The sequence below is a fragment of the Ursus americanus genome, chromosome 22 (assembly GCF_024610735.1).
Source record: "Ursus americanus isolate L20-20 chromosome 22, mUrsAme1.1.p, whole genome shotgun sequence".
NCBI classification, from domain to species: Eukaryota; Metazoa; Chordata; class Mammalia; order Carnivora; family Ursidae; genus Ursus; species Ursus americanus.
The window spans coordinates 3,395,985-3,415,411 of NC_142148.1; the positions used below are offsets into that span (position 1 = coordinate 3,395,985).

The 19,427-nt window shown below is 47.8% G+C and overlaps 1 protein-coding gene across 1 annotated transcript in view; it reads right to left on the reverse strand.

Annotated features, from left to right (window-relative positions):
* Positions 1-4,225: 4,225 nt before the first annotated feature.
* Positions 4,226-19,427, reverse strand: part of CDH26 (cadherin 26) — a 39,444-nt gene continuing 24,242 nt past the window's right edge. The window contains exons 10-18 of the mRNA XM_045795438.2: positions 17,962-18,104; positions 16,545-16,784; positions 15,012-15,239; positions 14,315-14,433; positions 11,517-11,594; positions 9,805-9,903; positions 8,287-8,340; positions 7,165-7,239; positions 4,226-5,029 (exon numbers count right to left, since the gene is read on the reverse strand). Coding sequence (XP_045651394.2) covers positions 4,847-5,029; positions 7,165-7,239; positions 8,287-8,340; positions 9,805-9,903; positions 11,517-11,594; positions 14,315-14,433; positions 15,012-15,239; positions 16,545-16,784; positions 17,962-18,104 — 1,219 coding nt within the window. The 3' untranslated portion in view covers positions 4,226-4,846. The remainder of the gene's footprint in view (positions 5,030-7,164; positions 7,240-8,286; positions 8,341-9,804; positions 9,904-11,516; positions 11,595-14,314; positions 14,434-15,011; positions 15,240-16,544; positions 16,785-17,961; positions 18,105-19,427) is intronic.

The following is a 19,427-nucleotide window of genomic DNA, read 5'->3' on the forward strand; positions in this document are numbered from 1 at the left end:
TTTCATTTGGGGAAGCCATACTCTAGCTAAAACTCAGGGACTTGATTCCTTAGGAGAAAGGAAAGAAGGGATGGGGTGGAGGGTAGTAGTCTCAGCTACCGTCCACCCTTTAGCCACCCACACAGCTGTGCACTCCCTTCCTACCACACACAGAACCCCCCACCCCGGGACACAACTGCAAAGCCCCAGCCAGTTACTGCATCTGGCTCAAAATCCAGGATCGCAGGGTAAAGCACCGTCCTCCCCATCAGATATGGTTTGACAGCCTACAGATGCATCAGTTACTGGTTTCCGGTACACCCCACATAAGGTAGATGAGCGAGAACCAGATGTCTGCAGTAAACCCCCTGGACTGGGAAACACAACCATCACTGGTCCACCCACATGAGCAAATCCGGGCGGAAGGAATGGCGAAGACCCCTCTGCGGCACTGCCCCCCCACGTCCTGGCTACTCTGGCCTCTGCCACCCCCGGCTGAGGTGGGTGTCAGAGGGCATGCCCTGCCTGGGGTCTGCACGGTCGTCACGGTTTGCTTCCTGGTGTTCAGGTCGGTGGTTCCAGGGTTTGCTTCGGGCTTGGACAATCACGGACTCTTTCAGACCAGGCTGCGGTTTCTTTGGCAGAGCATTTGTTCAAAAACATGCAGACTTGTAATGTGTTTGTTTCCATTCAGCTCTGTCTGTCAAGGCAGTTTCTAACCTTGAAGGGTCCGGCCTTTGCTTGTCGGCCTGCACACTGGGCTGACCCCTCCTGTCTGCCAGCACAACATCCTGCCCATCCTGAGCCTCTGAAGCAATGGGCTTTGGCTGCAAGCTTCACAAATTGGTAGGACGGGGCACTAGTTTTATTTTCCGCTAAGTGTGCTGCTTGGCAGAAAACCATCCCAGTTACTGATGTCATCTGAGAGACACAGCAGTTGCTTTTTCAACCCTGCAAGACTCCAAATTACCAAGCTCTCGGTCAGCTTCGATTGCAGACTGCAGGCGGAGCGCAGCTCCATTAGCACAGCTGCATCCCGCTCTTTCCATCCTCCAGCCGCCAGCAGCCACGGTCCACGTCTCTCTTGTAAACTTGGCGAACAGCAGCAAGAAGCAGCTACCGCACTCCTACATCATGGGTTTCTCCTGTCATTTCCTACCTCAATCCTAGTTCAGAACATGGGCTGCTTTTCAAAAACCAGTAGGGACAGCTGCTGGGAAGTGCCTCATTTCTCCACGGTCACAATATCTGCCTGGGCCTGCAGCCCATGATACCTGAGTCCCTGCCACCTGACCACAGCCGTTAAGCCAGCGCCAAATGTTTCAGCTCTACTTCTTGCAGCTCACTGCTCTGGGTCCTTCATTTTGTTATTAGTTAAGATTAGATTTGCCCATGAGTGACAGAAGCAGAAAATCCAAAGGAGAAGCCGCTTAAAGAAGACTTTCAATCCTCCCTCCTCTTGAGCCCAGAGGAAGGCAGTCCATGGGTGGGTCCAGTGGGCTCCATGGCAGCGGGGACCCCCATGTGTCCTATCCCGTTGATGTACCATGTACCAGCTCTAATGGCAATGTCCAGGATGGCTGCCTCAGTGTCAGCCATCACATCCTCATCCCAGCCAGAAGAAGAAGAGGGGGAAGAGACAGGCACATCTCCACTCATCAAGGACACTTCCTAGAAGTTGGCTTCCATTGGCCAGAACTTAGTCACAGGGCCATACCTGGCTCCATGGAAGATGGAAAGGTCAATCCCGTTCTGGATGGCAGAAAATTCAATAAAATTCTTTTATTGAGGAAGGAGAGGTAACAGATATTTCAGTGCCAGTGTCTCTCCTGTTCCCCTAGCTCCAGGGTTCTCTATCCTCCTCCTTCTTTTTTATGACAGTTATTCGGCCTCTGACATGCACATTTCTGGGGAGACAGTGACCAGGCAAGGTGTGCAGTCTTCCGCCCACGTGTCTTCCTCGAGGACGGGGCTGTTGCTACACCTATTTCACAGGGACATAAAGTGAGGGTTCTTGGGCTAGTGTTTCACTGGGGGAAGTTTAAACAACTGAGAGAGCTTCTGTGTTCAGTATATCATAAAAAGTAAGCAAAACAAACACCTCCGATGAAAAGCACCATAAAACCAATGAGATTGTTAATGCAAATGGGAAACCAAAATTGATGAAATGCAAAATAAATAACTTCTCAGACGGCAGCTATCTTTGGACTGTTTAGTAATTCGGGGGCTAATGTTCTTAATAAAATCACATTTTCCCTGAAAATATTTACTATTTCTGTTTTATTGCCTTCTTCATTGCCATTAATAAGACTTGATTTAGTTCGCAAATATATTTAAATTCCACTGGAGGCAACATTTTCACCAAAACCTCCTGAGGCTGACGTTTCTAATGGAAACTTTTAAAACATGTACATAGATTTGAGAATGAACTTGTGGGGAGAACATCCATGAACATTCCCTATAGATGTCAGTTGGGGAAAGTGATAACATATAATACAGACTCTGACATCCTAAAGGGAAAGGCTATGTGCCAGGTGTGTTCATAAACATGCCAACGGGGCCATTTTCTCCACTGGACACTATACCTCCAAAGCCTGAGACCTATGAAAATGGTCAAGATCTGAAAAAATATATATATAGGCTTCAAAATTCACTAAGGGAACAGCAAAATTAAAATTAATAAATGTCTAATTAAGTACCTACAAAATATAATACTTTGTTCTCCTCGTTAATTGTTAAATTCAGCCTTCATGAATTTTTCATCAGTATTTTATTACTTTTGAAAACAATTAGTTGCAGAGCCTCTCATAATGCAAGAATTCACAAATATTCAAAACTGCCAAATTCATAACCATTAGTAATGAAACAAGCTGCCCATGGCCAAAAGCAAACTTACTTAAAATCTTTCAAAATTTGTATGGCGATGTGTCTGTTTTTAAACCACAGTGTGGATATTCTCTGTATGTTTGATGCGATATGGAGGTCCCCCCCCCCACCAGAAAAAAATCCTTAAACAAGGGGTTGGCATACTTTTTTCTGTAAAGGGCCAGAAAGTAATTATGTTCAGCTTTGTGGGCCACATGGGTCTGCTGTGACAGCACAAAAGCAGTCATTGATGACACATAGACAATGTAAGAGCATAGCTGTGTGCCAATAAAACTTTATTTACAAAAATAGATGGCAGGCCGTATCCACCACACTGCCCTGGTTTTCTGACTGTTGCTTCAGAACCAGGAAGGTCTAATGACCACCTACTAATCCCTGTCAACAATTCAGTCTCAAAAAGCATGGTTCTCTAAAAATTGACTTTTATCCCGAATTACCCAGCAAATGCCCTAGACTCTCTTTTGAATCGTACTAGCATTAGCACAATTGTTCTACACACTCGCGTGTCCGTTGATGTCCCAATGCTTCGGAGATGGTTTTTCTTCCTTTCCAGTTACCCAGAGCACTCGGGGATGAGTGAAGTAACCATGTACAAACACTCGAGATTTCTTTAAATATCTGTACCACGTCTTCAGAAAGAAGGGGAAGTTATAACCCTGAGTCAGCTAGAACGACTTAATGTAATACTTCACTGATTGGACAGCGAAGATGTGTTTCTCCTGATTGATCCTGGGGCGCGGGAGGCCACTCACCAAAGATGATGACCATCAGTTATATAAATTTTTTAGGATTTGGCTGTAGACTTTTAGATATCCAATGTATTTATTCAAGTGTTCTGATAGCATTTACAATTTTGCTTACCCATTTACTAAGTAAAATTACTCAGACAAGAAAACTCTCTTGTTTTTATTACTCTCTATTACCATCATTATCATATCACTATTACTATCCTGCTACTTGTGGCCTGCTCCTTGTGGTCCGTCCTTTCGGATCAGTAAAGATTAGGTTTACTCATGGGTGGCAGAAAATCCACAAGAGTGGCGGCTTAAACAAGACATATTTAAGCCTCCCTGATCTTGAGTCCAGAATAACGTGATCAGGGGATGGGACCCTCAGGGCTTCATGGTGTCAGGAACCTGCACCCCTTTTGTCCTGCATCATGCATCCTTTACTCAGACAAGAAAATTGTTTATAGGGTATATGTCTTGCTATTCAAATTTCTAAAAAAATTTTTTAAAGAAACTCCTCCCCCCCATGCACATACAAACTAGCAGTAAGTGGACGAGTAAAAACCCAGTTAAAGTTTGAATTTTATTTAGAGATAAAATCTAACTGGAATTTATTCGTTCAACAGCTCCTAAATTCTTTCAAGTCCATAATAAATGCAAGTTACCTTGTGTCCATTCATGTACAGTGTGTATGGCTTTTAAAGTTTTACGCATTATCCTTTGTCTTATATTTACTTACTCAAAAAGTGAAAAGGAATCAATATTTGTTTCTTGACAACCACTAAAAGTACTGATCACAAATATTACAAAAGACATTACCCTATGCATCTATTTTCTTATTTAAACTGAAGCAGAGTCATAATTACAGAAATGTACATAATCACTAAAAGCAATCCATTTTCATTTTTCCCCAGCATTACCTGTTGTGACCAAATTGCTGGGTAATCTATAAGTTATCATTTCATTTCCCCTCAGAGCAGGGCTGTTAATAGAAATGAAGTATTACACAATTAAATTAAGATTTCTCTAAAAACTCACATAAAAAAATAAAGCATGACCTATTGTTTTGCTTTGGTGGAAGACGTCTGCTCTGAAAATATCAGAGCATTTAATCCAGGCTCATGGTTATCCTCATGTTAGGGCGAGGAGGGATTTAAGAAGGAGAAAGAGGAGGGTGGGCAAGAAGAAAAAGAACGTCCTTGAACGGTGATTACCCTCCATGAATTAGTCCATTTCTCCAAAACATGCTTTTTTTAGGAAGGAACACCTGACTTAGAATATATTTCTTCAAGTGGAGCAGCCTTTGAAGCCCATGGGTCCGGCTCTGAGAAGGCAAGAGAGCTGAGGCTTTCTGCTCTTTCACACTCTCCCTCCTCTGCGTAGATGTGCGGCGGGTCCCCAGTGTCACCTGCGAGCACGTCCATGCCACAGAGCTTCTGGAGAGAAGCCAGGGAAAGAGAAGGTAAGTGCTGGGTTCTTCCACGCCTGGCCCGTCCTTTCCAGGCTCCACTGGAGGGACCCCTCAATGCAGGCTGTTCTCTGTCCCCCGCTGTCAGAGATGTTTCTAGGGAAAGAGAGCCCCTGCCCACTTCCCAGCTGCTTTCTGGGAGGGAGCTATGGCAACTTCATCCTGGCTTCCCACCCTCTCCCGCCGTCAGTCTTTGCGGTTGACCCGTCCATCACCGGTGCCCTGATGTCTCCCCTCCTGGCACTTGCACCTGCTGTCCCTGCCCCTTGAATGACCGCCCCCACCAGCCAGCCTCCACTGAGCAAACTCCAGGTCATCCTTCAGGGCCCAAGTCATCTCTCTGTGAAGACCTTTCTGGCTTTTTCTGGTCTGAGACACTCAGGAAACATTTGTTGGGTGGACATACCAGGTTAAAGGGCTTTCACCTGCTTATTTTTGAACACCTGGAGGAGGGTGCGGTCTGAACCCGAGCCACGCAGCAGCCCAGGTGGGAGTGGGCGTGGCCAGAGTGTTCTAGGCTGTCACTCAGTTCCTGAGGGGATGAGCTCACGGAGGCATGAGGACATGCAGAACCAAAGGGCTCAGAGCGTGAGGAGGTGGGAAGAGGGGGAAAGTTGGAAAAAGGAAGTGGAGGAGCCCTGGGGACCACCCATGGCCCCAAGCTCCCAGCCAGCTGTCACCAACTTCCTCGGGCTCCAGGAGCCCCTCTGTGTTTGAGCAGGAAACACCGTGCCCCAGCCCTGCGTCTACAGGTGTGCACAGGTAGGCCCCCACCTGAGTCCACTCACTCAGGAACTGTGGTCACCGAGTGGCCACGGCCACAGGGGTGGGGGCGGGGAAGGAAGGAAGCTCCGCCAGTTCGCAAACGCCCACGCGCTCTGGCCCCGGCGTTACAAGTCCCATCACGTCCCTCCAGCGGAGACGAATAGATCATTGATGCCGGACCCGGTGCGCGCAGAGCAAAGCGAATCTGCAGTGAGTCCGTGCTGCGTAGTTCAGCTTCAGCCCCCGAGGCGAACGAAAGAGCAGCGGGCTTCTGCACCCTGAGTCAGCGATTCTAGAGGCCCCATAAGATCAATAATTCATCATAACCCCCCCCCCCCCCAAACGAAGTTAGAAAGCTCACAGGGAAAAGAGCCAGGCCTTGAATCTGAGGTTTTCTCCTCTGATAGCACCGCGCACAGAGCTTGGGCTCGCGCGGAGGAAATGCTGCCTGGCTGCCCGGCCCGTGGGGGAGGATGGGCCTCGGCGGGAGGGCGGCCTTCCCCTGCGCCGCAGGGTGGGGACCTTCATCCCGTCCGCATAGTCCCCTGTGTGTGCACGGGTCAGCCCGAGGCTTCGCCAAGTTCAGGCGGCCGCTCTCTCCGTTCTGCACAGCATCACCCTGGGGATGTCCTGTGCCGTTCGGGGCTCCTTTACCGATGGGGAAGTGTGGAAGGGAGGGCTCTCTCCATGTCGTTGGAGGGAGTCGGCCGTGGGCCCATCGTGTCCAGCCCTGGATCCACGCCCTTGCAGCTTGACCACCTTGAGCCATGTCTCTGAGCACGCGTGTCCTCCTCTGGCGGCCAGTCTTCAGCCACCACGTGTGGGGCAGCCGTGTGACATGACCCTGTCCCCACAGGGGCTGCGTCAGCTCCGGGAGACACGGGCAGACGCTCCTCTCGGTGCAGCTCGTTCTTGGTCTTCCTCACCCCCAGCCGGGCCTGACAAAGCTCCGGAAGCAGCGACGATGCTGCAGGGTGCATGGCCCCTTCCCAAAGGCGGCTGGACTGTCCGGCTTTGCCTCTAGACTTGGAGAGAGTGTCTGTGGTTTTGTCTGTCCTGCAGGGCTGGGGAGGCACCAGACTCCCCGTGGCCTCGGGGGCCTCACAGAGGCCTGGAGCTCCCACTCTGGGGCCTGACACAGAGGATGTGACAGCAGAGCGCCACGCCTTGGTTCCTCAGGCCACACAGCCCATGGCCATGTGGCGTCCATTCATAACAGCCAGGGGAGGGGTCAGCAGAAGCATCACCAGACCTCACAAAACAGGGTCCAGGGACCTCAAGTCAGAGGCAGAAGCAGAACCCACAGCTGGTGCACAGGCAAAGGGAAGCCCTTCCCACCTGATTCAGGGCCTCCGCCACCATCCCTGCCCTTGTGTCCAGGCATCGTCTGGGCACCACGGTGTCCTGGTGAACCTGCAAAGCAAACAAGCAGAATCCGAACACCACTGAGGAGCCCCCTTCCTGCTCCCCGCATCAGTGACCTCTGCTGCCGGACCGATAGGGCCACCTCCCAGGTGGAGGGCTGTCCCAGGGGAGGAGTTAGGCCAAGGACAGTGTGCACATGTCTCCTATTTGTGTGTCGGGAGAGAGGGGAGGCCCTGCAGGTGTCATCACCAGACTGTTCAATGTCATGGCTTTTGGGGTTGAAGGGAGCCAGAGTGGAACCAGCCAGCAGGCTTGTAATATAACGGAAAATAGTTTACATCTTTTTAATTGAGTCCCCCCAATATGTTAATAGAAGCAAACATTTCATAATTTGCTTTTATGAAACTTGAATTCAAGAAATTTTTCATCTCCTGTTTGCTTAATCAAAGGAAATCTTGGTATTATAAATTGAGCTACCTAAAAATTTCATATTTGTAACTGTTCATTGGCAGAAATCCAAATTTTCTTGATATTTTAACAACCAATTTACAACAATATGTGGAATTAATTAGGTGCCAAGATAACATGATTTCACAAACTTCATCTACAACATCCGACTTCTTATATTTTGTGTGTTTGTTTCCAGCAGAACCACTGTTTCTACTGATTGCATGTGCTCAAAATGGGTAATAATAAGCTGCTTTTATCTGTTTTAATTATAACGGCATTCTTCCTAGGATCTCATTTGAACAGAAGAATTTTGCTGCTAAAAAAGTTTAGGAACAAAATCGACCAGAGGGCCTCTGTGGCCCCCTTAGCTCAAAAGTTGTGTAAGAGAGGAATATTCAGGCCTTGGCCAAGTTCTTAGCGACTCAGCAACAAAAGGAATTTGCCAGGGACTGAAAAAATCTATGCTTCCAAGTCTAGATGTGTGTTTTTTAATTACTTGTAACTCGCTTTTCCACACTTATGTATCCTTTTAGTTTATTTTTATGTTGGGCATGTTTTTTTCAAATTTCTAATTTTCAGGGCTTCCCACAGCAGTTAGCAGGGTAAGGTAACTCTTTCCATAGTAACACCTTCATCAGTACTTACAAGAGTAGAATATCCGTTTCTCACTCCTCTTGGCTCAAAAAGCATGTCACAACCCTTATATTTAAAAAGGATGAAATATATATAAATGAGTAAAACAAAAGTAACAAGGATGGGAATGTTACTGGTTTCATATAAGTTACCCAAGGACGCAGACATATGACTAGAACTTCTTGCAATCATATTGCTTTGAATTTCTGCACTAAAGTTCTCATAATTCTAGTGAGCACAGCTATCCATAGCAAAAATCCATAGGCAAGGTTTTTGGTTGCTTTGTGGGGATGGAGTATGAAACTATGAGATTTTCAAGTCCCATCTTTGGTCCACAAAAGCCCAATAAGGCCCACTTCGTGCCATGGGCTCAGACGCAACATTTGTGAATGAGGTACATTCTTCCCTAGGACCCAAAACCGGCTACATAATTTGCAGGACCCAGTGCAGAATTAAAAATGTGAGACCACTTATCCAAATATTAAGACTTTCAAGATGGTGACCGTAGAGCTTTAAACCAAGCAGGGGACCCTGTGTGACTGCCCGGGTCCATCCATGCCCATGAAGCCAGCCCTACCAGAGCCAGAGGGACACAAAATATATGAATGCCCAAGCCCTTTCAAGGGTAGGTTCACGGCATCATCTTTGTGCAAAAAAGAACAGCACGTTTTTATCTTAGCTCAAACACAGCCTGAGGAAAAGGAAATTATAGAGATCTCGAATTCTTTTTTAGAAGCTTTCCATCACAAAAATTGTAGCTTTTTGAACCTTGAATATCTCTTTTAGTAATTGTAAAAAAAAAGTACATTTTTTGTTAAAATAGTTCCTACTTATACTGGGAAGGTCCAAATAAGGTCTCTATTTGAGACGTCTATTAATAGCATTACACCAAAGTCAGTTTTCTGGTTTTGATAAAGTATTGTGGTTACATTATCCTTGAGGGAAGCTGCTGCGTGAAGGGTACACAGGAACTCTCTGACTTATTTTTACAACTTCTTAAGAGCCAAATTATTTCAGAAAAAAAATCATTTCATTTTATTTTTTAAAGATTTTATTTTATTTTACTTTTTTAAGTAAGATCCACGCCCAACGTGGGAATTGAACTCATGACCCTGAAGATCAAGGGTTACATGCTCTACCGACTGAGCCCCCCAGAAAAATCATTTTAAAAAGCAAAGCAATGGTTCTAGAATTTGCATGTAGAGCACATGAAGACATGATGCAGGAGGGTGTCAGGGCTCAGCTGGCAGGAGGGCTGAAATTTGACTGGGGCCACAGCCATGCTTGAAACAGATGACCTCAGGTACCCTCAGATGGACAGGAGAAAATGTATTTATTTGTGGGTGTTCTAAAAAGCATCATATTTGATCAGGACTATCAAATAACAACTCTTAACAACCAACAATAACCTTAGCTAGTTAGATAAAAGAGAAGGTTTTCATTGACTTGTGTTTGTTCTACCAGTATCACAGAATCTTCTAGAAGGGCAACCCCTCAAGGGAACCAACTGTCGATCATTAGAGGGCTTACCGCAACAGGCACTGAACTTCTGGAATGCCCTGGAGTCCCCAAGACAAAGTACTCCTGGTCCAGTGCTCTCGCTGCACGTGGTAGCATGTCCTGTGGATCCTAGGGGGAGATGCTGATTTACTTAGAAGATAATGCATGTGTGTCCTTCCCTTGCTCTACGCTCATATGCACATAGAAGCTAGTTTTGATGAGGAGAGGGAGAATGGGAGCGGAAGAGGGAAAAGGACAGATGCAAGAGAAGACTCTTAAAACGGAGGGCGTGGCTGGCCATGACTGTAGGTGAGGACTCTAACATTCCATCTGTAATACCGTACATGCTCGAACATTGAGTATGTGCACGCATAAGACCTAGCCAGTGACGGGGACAAATGAAACTGTCTGGATTCAGGGATGAGGCTGTTGGCAATTTCTGCTTCGGGTGTCTGTTATTTTATGAGTCCCTTCAATAATGAAACAAAATTTCAAAGAGAATAAAGCAGGCAATGGATCTTAACAATGCTTAAAGATAGTCCACACTTTGCAGCAGATTTTAAAATATCAGGTTACTGAAAAAATCATGTGACAACTTAACTTAGGGAAGGTGTGTGAATGGCGGCATAGTTAACCAGGCACCACAGGTGCAATTTCTATCTGTGAGGCGCAGTGAAGGGAACACGGAGACACACAGAGAAATAGGAACCAGAGACCTTGGCTTCCTCCCCTGTAGATGGAGAAAGGTGATTACTCTCCCCCAGGGGTTCTGGCCAAGTGTCAGTGGGATGGTGCTTGCAGGGTACGCACTCCAGGGCATGGTCAGTAAATCAGAGCTGTTTTGTGCTTATCAGGAGCGATTTTCTGGCCTCTGGAAGCTAACAGACCAGTCAGGGAGGAAGCACCACCAGACCAGCGCACACAGCGTCTGTGTGCAGGAGAGAAAGGGCAGTCCTCCTGCAGGAGCATGGACTGCTGGGCGGAATGCCCGCTGGACCTGCCCCTGCTCACCCCCAGCCAGGGACCTGCTCAGTAATTTATGGCAGCCCTGGATTAACTTGCTGTTTTTTGAAGTGAGATCATCTACCCCATAGAGAAGGGAAGGTTTAAGCCGTTTGGGAACGCGGGCTTAAATGACGTTGAATTGCATGGTGAGAAAATCATTCCGTTTCTGACTCCTCCTGATGACATGGAGGGCGTGGGGGTGGGGGTTTCCATCTTGTGCCAGCACGGCTTTCCTATCTCTACCTTCCTCAGAGACCCTGTGCCTTTGGCAGGCGGCATTCTCTACCCAGAATTATTAGGCTCTATTTCTATTGTGTCTATTTTCCACTTCCTTCTCTGCTCTTCATACCAGTAAAACTGTTTGTTTTTTTTTTTGTTTGCCATTGAAATATAGAATGTCCTGTTTAAAGAAACGTACTTTATTTGGACTGAAGTCTACTTAGAGAAATAAATACGGTAAAAAGTACACTAGCACCAGTGGCACGTGCACGCGGCAGGAAGTTGTGACAGTAGCACTGGCCAGGCTGAAATGTGGGCACAGGGTCATCGGATGCTGTTGAGCTGTTGGGTTGTGTGGAGTCACGGGGCTTTGCAAGGGAGGCTGGGGTGCAGGCAGGAGTGGAGCAGGCTTGCACAGGGACCTCATGGATGGGGGGGTGGGAGTGTTCGCTGCCATGGAAACCCTCCGCAAAGCCACCTCTCTGTCTAAACCCAAGCAGCAAATAGGCCGTGCTTACCTTCGCGCCCAGCTCAGCCCCGGCCTCAGCTGTGTTGAGCAACAGGACTGACACGTGATCCCTGACATCTGGCCTTCCCTGTGGGAAACACACAGGAAGAAATGTGATGGGGTTGAAATTACAGAAGGCAGAAATATAATCGGAGAGCAAGGAATGACATCTGAAACACGTATCAACACCATCACAGAAAACATCCAGACCCTGAAAAATACACCTATCCCGTAAATCCAGAAACTTTAGAACTGCCGGTCGGGAGGAGGAGTTTCTTGTTCCCTGTCTCATGGGATGGTGGGAAAAGGACTCCTGTTTTGATAGGGTCTCAGAATCTAAAGCTCATTATCTTCCAAGACTGGTGGTGAGACTCCTGTGGTCCCCAGGGGTGGGCGGTGCTGTGTGCACTGCCTTGTTCATTCCTCAGCGAACACACGTCCACCAAGGGCCCAAATGTTGCTGGGACTGCATTTCTCTTCTCAGAGCAGGGCGTCCATGCAATCTTGCAGACATGACAAGGTGGTGGAATCAGCAGTGGCACTTTGGATGAGGTGAGTCCTCCCAAGAGCCCAGAAGGTCCCTGGGTGTGCGTATGTGCGTGGGATACTCCCGTAAGATGGATGATAGAGGAGAAGCATGTACACTTTGAAATGGCCCGACTAACCAATGGTTACAAAGACATAATTAGTAATTACTGTTAATAATACTAATATTGGCAGCCACTTTTATTGCATGCCTGCCAATGCCCTAGCTTGTTCTAACGTTTTCACGTTAGTTGATTAAATTGTCCAATAAACCTGAGAGAGAGAGAGCATTGTTAATCTATCTTTGTGTATGAAAGCCAAGGATGCGTTAGCTTCTGTGTCTGATAAGCCACAGTTTTGGAATCCAAACCCAGATTTGCTGGATCCCAGGCCTCAGATCCCTGAAGATATGATGGTAGAAGCAGGGGCATATCCTGAGCTATGAGTAGGAGACAAGGGGAAAACATTTTGGGGCAAGAAGGGGACAGAAGAAGGCTCTCTCCTCCCTCTGACAGCCAGTCCTTGACTGGTGTCATCTTGCCACCAGAAGCCCCCCAACTGGCCTGGCCCCAGCTCTGCAACAACCAAGCTTCCCTTCCACACCCTCTGCTTCTCTAGCTGCTTCCTCTTCCCCAAGACACAACCACTGAGCCACTGGGAACAAGAACAGTACCCAGGCACCATCTTCTCTCCCACCTTGGCTATGCCCACAGACAGTGCTCGGGGAGGCGACTTCCCCACTGGTCTCCTCCAGGCTCATCTGCCTCAGCCCTGACCCCATGCAGGAGGCTGAGCTCAGCACCTGGGCCCAGGAGCCATGTCCATTTTCCTGGATGACTGAGTATCAGAGTAGAGTGAAACTGCCCAAGGCAAGGGATCCTGTCTGCCTCATGGAGCATGGCTATTTGTCAAGATGGTTTCCTTCTCAAGATTTCACAAATAAATCAAAACAGTGAAGTGCAGCTGTCATTGCTGGGGTGGAGGAATTTTTCTGGGGGTCCAGCTGTCTGGAGAGTTTGGACTGTATCCCTGCCTTCTTGACCCCACACCAGGAAGGGCTCAAAGCAGGCCTATATGGGCGCACAGGCATGCACACCCCTACCATTGCCCAAGGCTGTCACTTCCCCTTTCCATCAAGCCAGAAAGGAAGAGAAAATGTAGGGAGGACCCAAGGGGTCTTAGTTGACCCCCAGCTTCTCCAGTCACCAGTCACGTTTCAGAATATCTCCCCGTCTACTCCAGCATAATGCCAAAGTTAATTGGACTGTCTTTTCTCAAAAGCATCTTACTTGGTGCAACATGTGTCGTCCCTCCAGGAGAAGATCGTGGGTGGAGATCTATGACAACAGCAAGATGGGGCCACCTGCATCCTCTCTGCAGGAAGATGGTGTTCCCTGTGGAATTTCTTTGGCTTTCCATTTTTAAACCAACCACCCTTCGTTCTAGGTGAAGACGGGAGAGCTCACAGTGCCTTCGTCTGGTTTCCCAGCTAACCCCAGCCCAGGGCTGCTGTGAGGACACACGGCAAGGTCAGCATCAGCAGGAACAGTTTGAAACTCCATCAGTTACCTGCTGATTACCTTGTGTCTGGGGGAGGGCATGTCGTCTTTGATCCACAGCCAATCTGTTGGGTTGATTTTTATCCTCCCTGGTTCACCCGTGAGGATGTGGGATGAATGACAAGCTCAATGAGATGAAGCTAATGAGAAGCAAAGCCCGGGTCTTGTCTCTGCCAGACCAGTGAGCTCTGTGCCCAGCCTCAGCCAGGCAAGAGTGGAGGGGCGGGCTCTGCCTCCCCACCACCCCAGGCATCTCATCAGTGAGCACGACACACTTCCATCTAGAGAAGGTCCCCCAGTGAACACCATCTCCCCCTAAGCAAGGCTTCTCCACCTCAGCACTGCTGGCACGTTGGGCCAGAACCTTCTCTGTGGTGGGGCCGTCCCATGTGCAGCCAGGTGTCCAGCAGCTCCCCTGGCCTCTCTGCATCCCCTGGAAGCCAAAGCTATGTCCCCCATCCCAACCAAGTTGCCACCATCAAAATTGTCTCTACACATTGCCAAACATCCCCTGGGGGGCAAAATTGCCTCTCATTGAGAATTAGTGACCTAAAATAATAATTCAATTTAGTTGAGTTGGACAGTTTTCACAGGAATCTTTTTCCCATTTGCTACTCAAATATGAGTGAGCGTGAAGAAGTGACAGGGGCTCCGTGAGTGGAAAACCATGTATGTGGACTACGGACCTCACTGTCAGGAAACAGGAAGCGTTAGACTCCACTACCTGGGTTGAAATGGCTTTGCTCTCATCGTTATATGCAATCAGAGTCTGCTGGCCTTCCTCAGAGCTTCTGGGCCTGACTTCGGACACAAAATAGCATCGCAGCAGGAACAGCAGAGTGGCTATAATGAGACAGAGCAGGGAAATGAGTTGGACAGCTCACCTTCATCAGAGATTCCAACAGGATCTTGTTCTGATGACTTGTAACTCAGCCATGAACAGACACGGTCAACTGTGTCTTGATCATCTCTGTAGCTATATAATTAGTGTGGCTTGGGACGCAAGTCAGTGCTAGATAACTATTGGTTGAATTGATTGATACCATGTGGCCAATACAATTGTATTGTTCATTTGAAAATCTAGCTTGCTTATTCATGTCCTCAAGCCCAGGAGCCAAGATATCTGCACATTGCCACCGCCAGCGTTACTATGAGCCACAGTGTTCCTCTATCAGGTCCATCGCTATAAATTGCTGTCTACTAAATTTCTAGAAGCTGCTTTTGCCAGACAGGCAGCACGTCTGACCAGGTTGGGAAAGTCTGGTCTGAGTCTGGGCTCTGATGGGCCCAGGGGTCATTCTCGAGTCATCGCACTGATCTCTGCCATCTTCTGCTCCCCGCCCCAGAGGACTCCATACTGCTGGCTTACGGCCTGGAGAGAGGAGCCACATCCCCAGGACTGCCCCCTGCAGATGACTGACCTGCCAGAAGCATGAACGCTGCACAGGGAGGGGCCAGGGCACCCACGAGGAGCCCAGTTCCTGTGACTGCGGCCGAGGGCTCCCCACACGTGACTCCGTTAGGACAGGAACAGACCCTCACGTGGACAGTCTGCTTCTGGGAAAGTCCCTGTTTATCTCCGATGAGCAGTGGCACTGAGTAATTACCCGGTGGGAGGCTTCTCAACATTAAAAGTTCAACTGACCGACCTGCAAAAGGGAAACGGACGTTGCATGCATTGACTTGCTCATTCGCTCGTCTACTCAACAGAGATTTACTAAGTCCCTCCCATGAGCTACGGCTCTGGACAAAAGTTAGCCAATTCTGAAGTTAGAAGAACAGTCACCAAAACCACCCTCACTTCTGTCTGAGGCCAGCTGCAAATCCAAGGGGTTCTCAAGACCGTGCTCAGGTTCGAAAGTTCTCCAGAGGGACCCATAGAACTCACTGAAGGCTGTGCACTCATAGTTATGGTTCATCGCAGCAATAGGATACAGATTAAAATCAGCCAAGAGAAGAAGCACATGGGGCAGAACTCAGAGAAGCACCAAACGCAGAGTGCCCCGTTCTCCAGCAGAATCAGGACGGGGTCACTTCCCACACCAGTAAGTGACAATGTGCTTGAAGTGCTGCTAACCAGGGAAGCTCCCCTGAGCCCTGCGTCCAGGAACTTTATCAAGACTCAGTCATGTGAATCTGGTTGGCCATCCAATGGCTGACCTCAGTCCCCAGGGCTGCTGGAGATCAATGGATGCCCCCATGGCCCTAAATCACGTCTGTATCTTATTGGTACAAGACCGGGGTAAACAAACACGCTCCTTTCAGGCAAGACATCCCAAGGACCTAAACCTCACCTCCCAGAAGCCAAGGGCAAAGTCCAATAGTTTACTACACACTCTGGCTCTGGGAACTGTAAACATGAGCTCATAATTTCATCTAAACAATATGCTACATTCTACAGACGCACTGATAGAAGCTCAAAGGAGAATATTGCCAGTGGATGCCAGCGGCTCCTACTGGGAACAGCATCCCAGTTTTCCTTTGGGAGAGCTCCCACCTCCTGAACTCTCAGCCCATGCAGATCAGAAGATGCAAAGCCCAGACCCCAACAAGGCCCAGCATGGGCTCAGAACCAGCCAATCAGCATATCCGCCCTCCCAACTCCCACCCATAATAATTGGTGGGGCAGCTGACTGAAGCCACACAGTGATATAAATCTTTTTGCCAGGTGCTCGGATAAGTCCTGGGGACTTCAGCAGCCACCCTGCTGCCCCGACGAGAGCCTGCCTGAAAATGAGGGAACCCAGGGAAAGGCAGACCCACAGTGCCAACGTCTTCTAGGGATGTCCCTTGAGCGCCTACAACCAGCTGTGCTAGAACACAGGCTTAGCTGGCATCTTTCTCAGTTACAAAAGCCAATAAATAATAACTGTTATTATTATTATTTTGCCTGGGTCGGTTAGAGTCAGGTTATTTTCAGTCCTTTATAAAGCCTGGCCAATACAAATACTCACCCCGATTTTCCCCCAGTTTCCATGTGTCTCCTGCACTTTCCCACAATTTGTCCAATTCAAATGTAAAGGGGTCTGCATAGGGCTCCAGGTCACCATCCTCTGCCTGGAGGAGGAGGGTCTCATTCAGCACAGACTCACAGACTTCCACATATCGAGAATGGGGATGGAGAGCAGGGGCGTTGTCGTTGACGTCAGACAGGAAAAGCATCAGGGTCCCTGTCCCAGTCTGTGGCGGGAGGCCTGGAAATGGGGGAGTTCCAGGAAGGGTTGCTTGTTAGTTAAAGAGCCTGCTCGATGCACACACCCCCCCGGAGAATGAGCAGTGTTATCCTCAGGGGAAAGGAGTCATTGCACTGAAACCATTTCCCTTTCAAGGTTGTAAGTTTTCCTCTAGGTGCTTGCTCTGTTCTGCTTTTCTGAAAATTCAGAATATCTGGGAAGGGTAAGTTAACAAAATACTTGCCACCACAAATCACTTGTAGAACCAGGTATAATATGAAATCATTCATTTTTCCCAGTGTGAGTCATGCCAGGTGTAAAGAAGGGAGTGGGGCAGGAGTGAAACAGGTATGACATGGTGGTGGAGATGTTCGGGCTCTTGGCTGTGTCCACGTCAGAATCCTGGTTGTCACCAGGCTTTATAGTCTCGCAAGGTGCTAACCATTAGGGGACACTAGGCAGCGGGTACTCTGGACCCCACCACATTTTTTCCTTTGGGTCCCTGGAAGATGGACACCCCCCACCCTTGCTCTTTCCCCACTGAAGACTGATTAGGATCACAGATTTAAATCTTCCTAAACAACCTTCTACTAGTTAATCATACAAATGGGACATACACCTACATTTCCCTTAAAACCTGGGCTTTAACGCACAGATTTCCTTAAACACAATTATTAAAGTTATTTGAGAATTGTTATTTATTCAACTCTGTGTTTTGGCAGGTTGCAAAGTCCAACCTTGGGAGATCATAGAGAGAAGTGTTGTAACATGCTCAGAGCACTGCTCACCCTGGTTTATGACAAATCTGCCCCACGCAGTCACATTTACCAGAGCTGATAAGCCATTCCAAGTACAAGGAAACTGTGCTAAATATTTATCGCACACCACCAGCTTTGAGGAAGAGCTAAAGAGTTGTTTTATGGAGGGATAAAAGAGACATTGGGTCTGATGGTGGCTTCCTCATTGGTTCAATCATCTCTTCTGAATGAATACCGCCCCTCTTTCCGTGGCACTCGTCCCTGGTTTGCCATTTTAAAAATTATCGTGAAAAATAGTTGCCAGTATGGATGCATAGTGCTAAAAAGGTTTGTTTTATATATTTTTCCCAGTTGTGCTAAAAGACTCTCACTAGTGGTATTTTCCCTCAGGAAGCAAGGAAACACACTTCTCCCTCCCCTGATTTTGGGTAAACACTTACCATCGTCAACAGCGTGCGCGATGATTGTGTAAAAGCTGTCATTTACATAAGGGGATTCTCGGTCAATGTGCTGCCTGGTGGTAACTGTTCCTGAGAGTTCATCTATGGTGACCCAATTTGCCGGATCATAAGCCAGTTTATACCTTGTAGAAGGAAACACATGCAATTTTTAAAATTAAAAAATTACATCAAAAGGCAAATCAAAATCTATCACGGCAGACACAGATCCTATCACAAGTAATGTGGGAAATTGTAAGTGGGATCATATAAAATTTGTCTTTTTGTGATTGGCATATTTCACTGAGCATAATGTCTGCAGGTTCATACTGAAGAATGTCCTGGCTTTTTAAGGCTGAATACCATTCTGTTACATGTATATCCCACATTTTATTATCTGCTCATCCTTCAATGGACGCTTGGGTTGCTTTGGCATTTTAGCTATTGTGAATAATGCAGCTTTGAACATGGGCGTACAACTATCTCTCTGAGATCCTGCTTTCAATTCTTTGAGTATATGCCAGCAGCGGAACACTATGGATCAGATGGTGTTCTGCGTGGAATCCTACGAGGATCCACCACCCTGTTTCCCACAGTGGCTGTGCCAGCTTATATTCCCACCAACCAGGCACAAAGGTTCCAATCTTTCCACATCCTTGCCAACACTTGTTTTTTTGGTTTTTTGATAGTTGCCATCCTAAATGGGTGTGAGGTGTCATCTTGATTTGCATTTCCCTGATGATTAGTGATGTTGCGCGAATCCTTCATGTGCCGATTGGCCATTTGTGTATCCTTTTTGGAGAAATGTCTGTTGAAATCCTGTCTCTGCTTTTGGATCAGGTTGTTTGTGTTTTTCTGATGTTGAGTCTCAGGAGTTCTCTATATATTCTGGAATTAATCCCTTATCAGTTATAAGACTTGCAGGTATTTCCTTCCATCCTGTGGGTCACCTTTGTACCCCGTGCATGGTGTTTTTCCATGCACAAAATGTTTTGATTTTCACGAGGGTGGACTGTTTTTTCCCTTCGTTATCTGTGTCTTTGGTGTCACATCCAAGAAATCATTGCCAAATCCAGTGTCACGATGCTTTTGTCCTACACCGCCTTCTAAGAGTCTTATGGTTTTAGTCTCACATTTAGGTCCTGATCCATCTTGAGTTCATTTTTGCGTGTGGCGTCAGGTGACCTGCGTGCGTGTGGCGTCAGGTGACCTGCGTGCGTGTTGGCGTCAGGTGACCTGCGTGCGTGTGGCGTCAGGTGACCTGCGTGCATGTTGGCGTCAGGTGACCTGCGTGCGTGTTGGCGTCAGGTGGCCTGCGTGCGTGTGGCGTCAGGTGACCTGCGTGCGTGTTTGGACCTTCGAGCGAGTCTCTTGTAGAGGGAGTGGACCGCGTGTTTTATACATTCTGCCAGGCTCTGTCTTTCGATTAAAGAGTTTAATCCATCTATATATGAAGTAATTCCGACAGT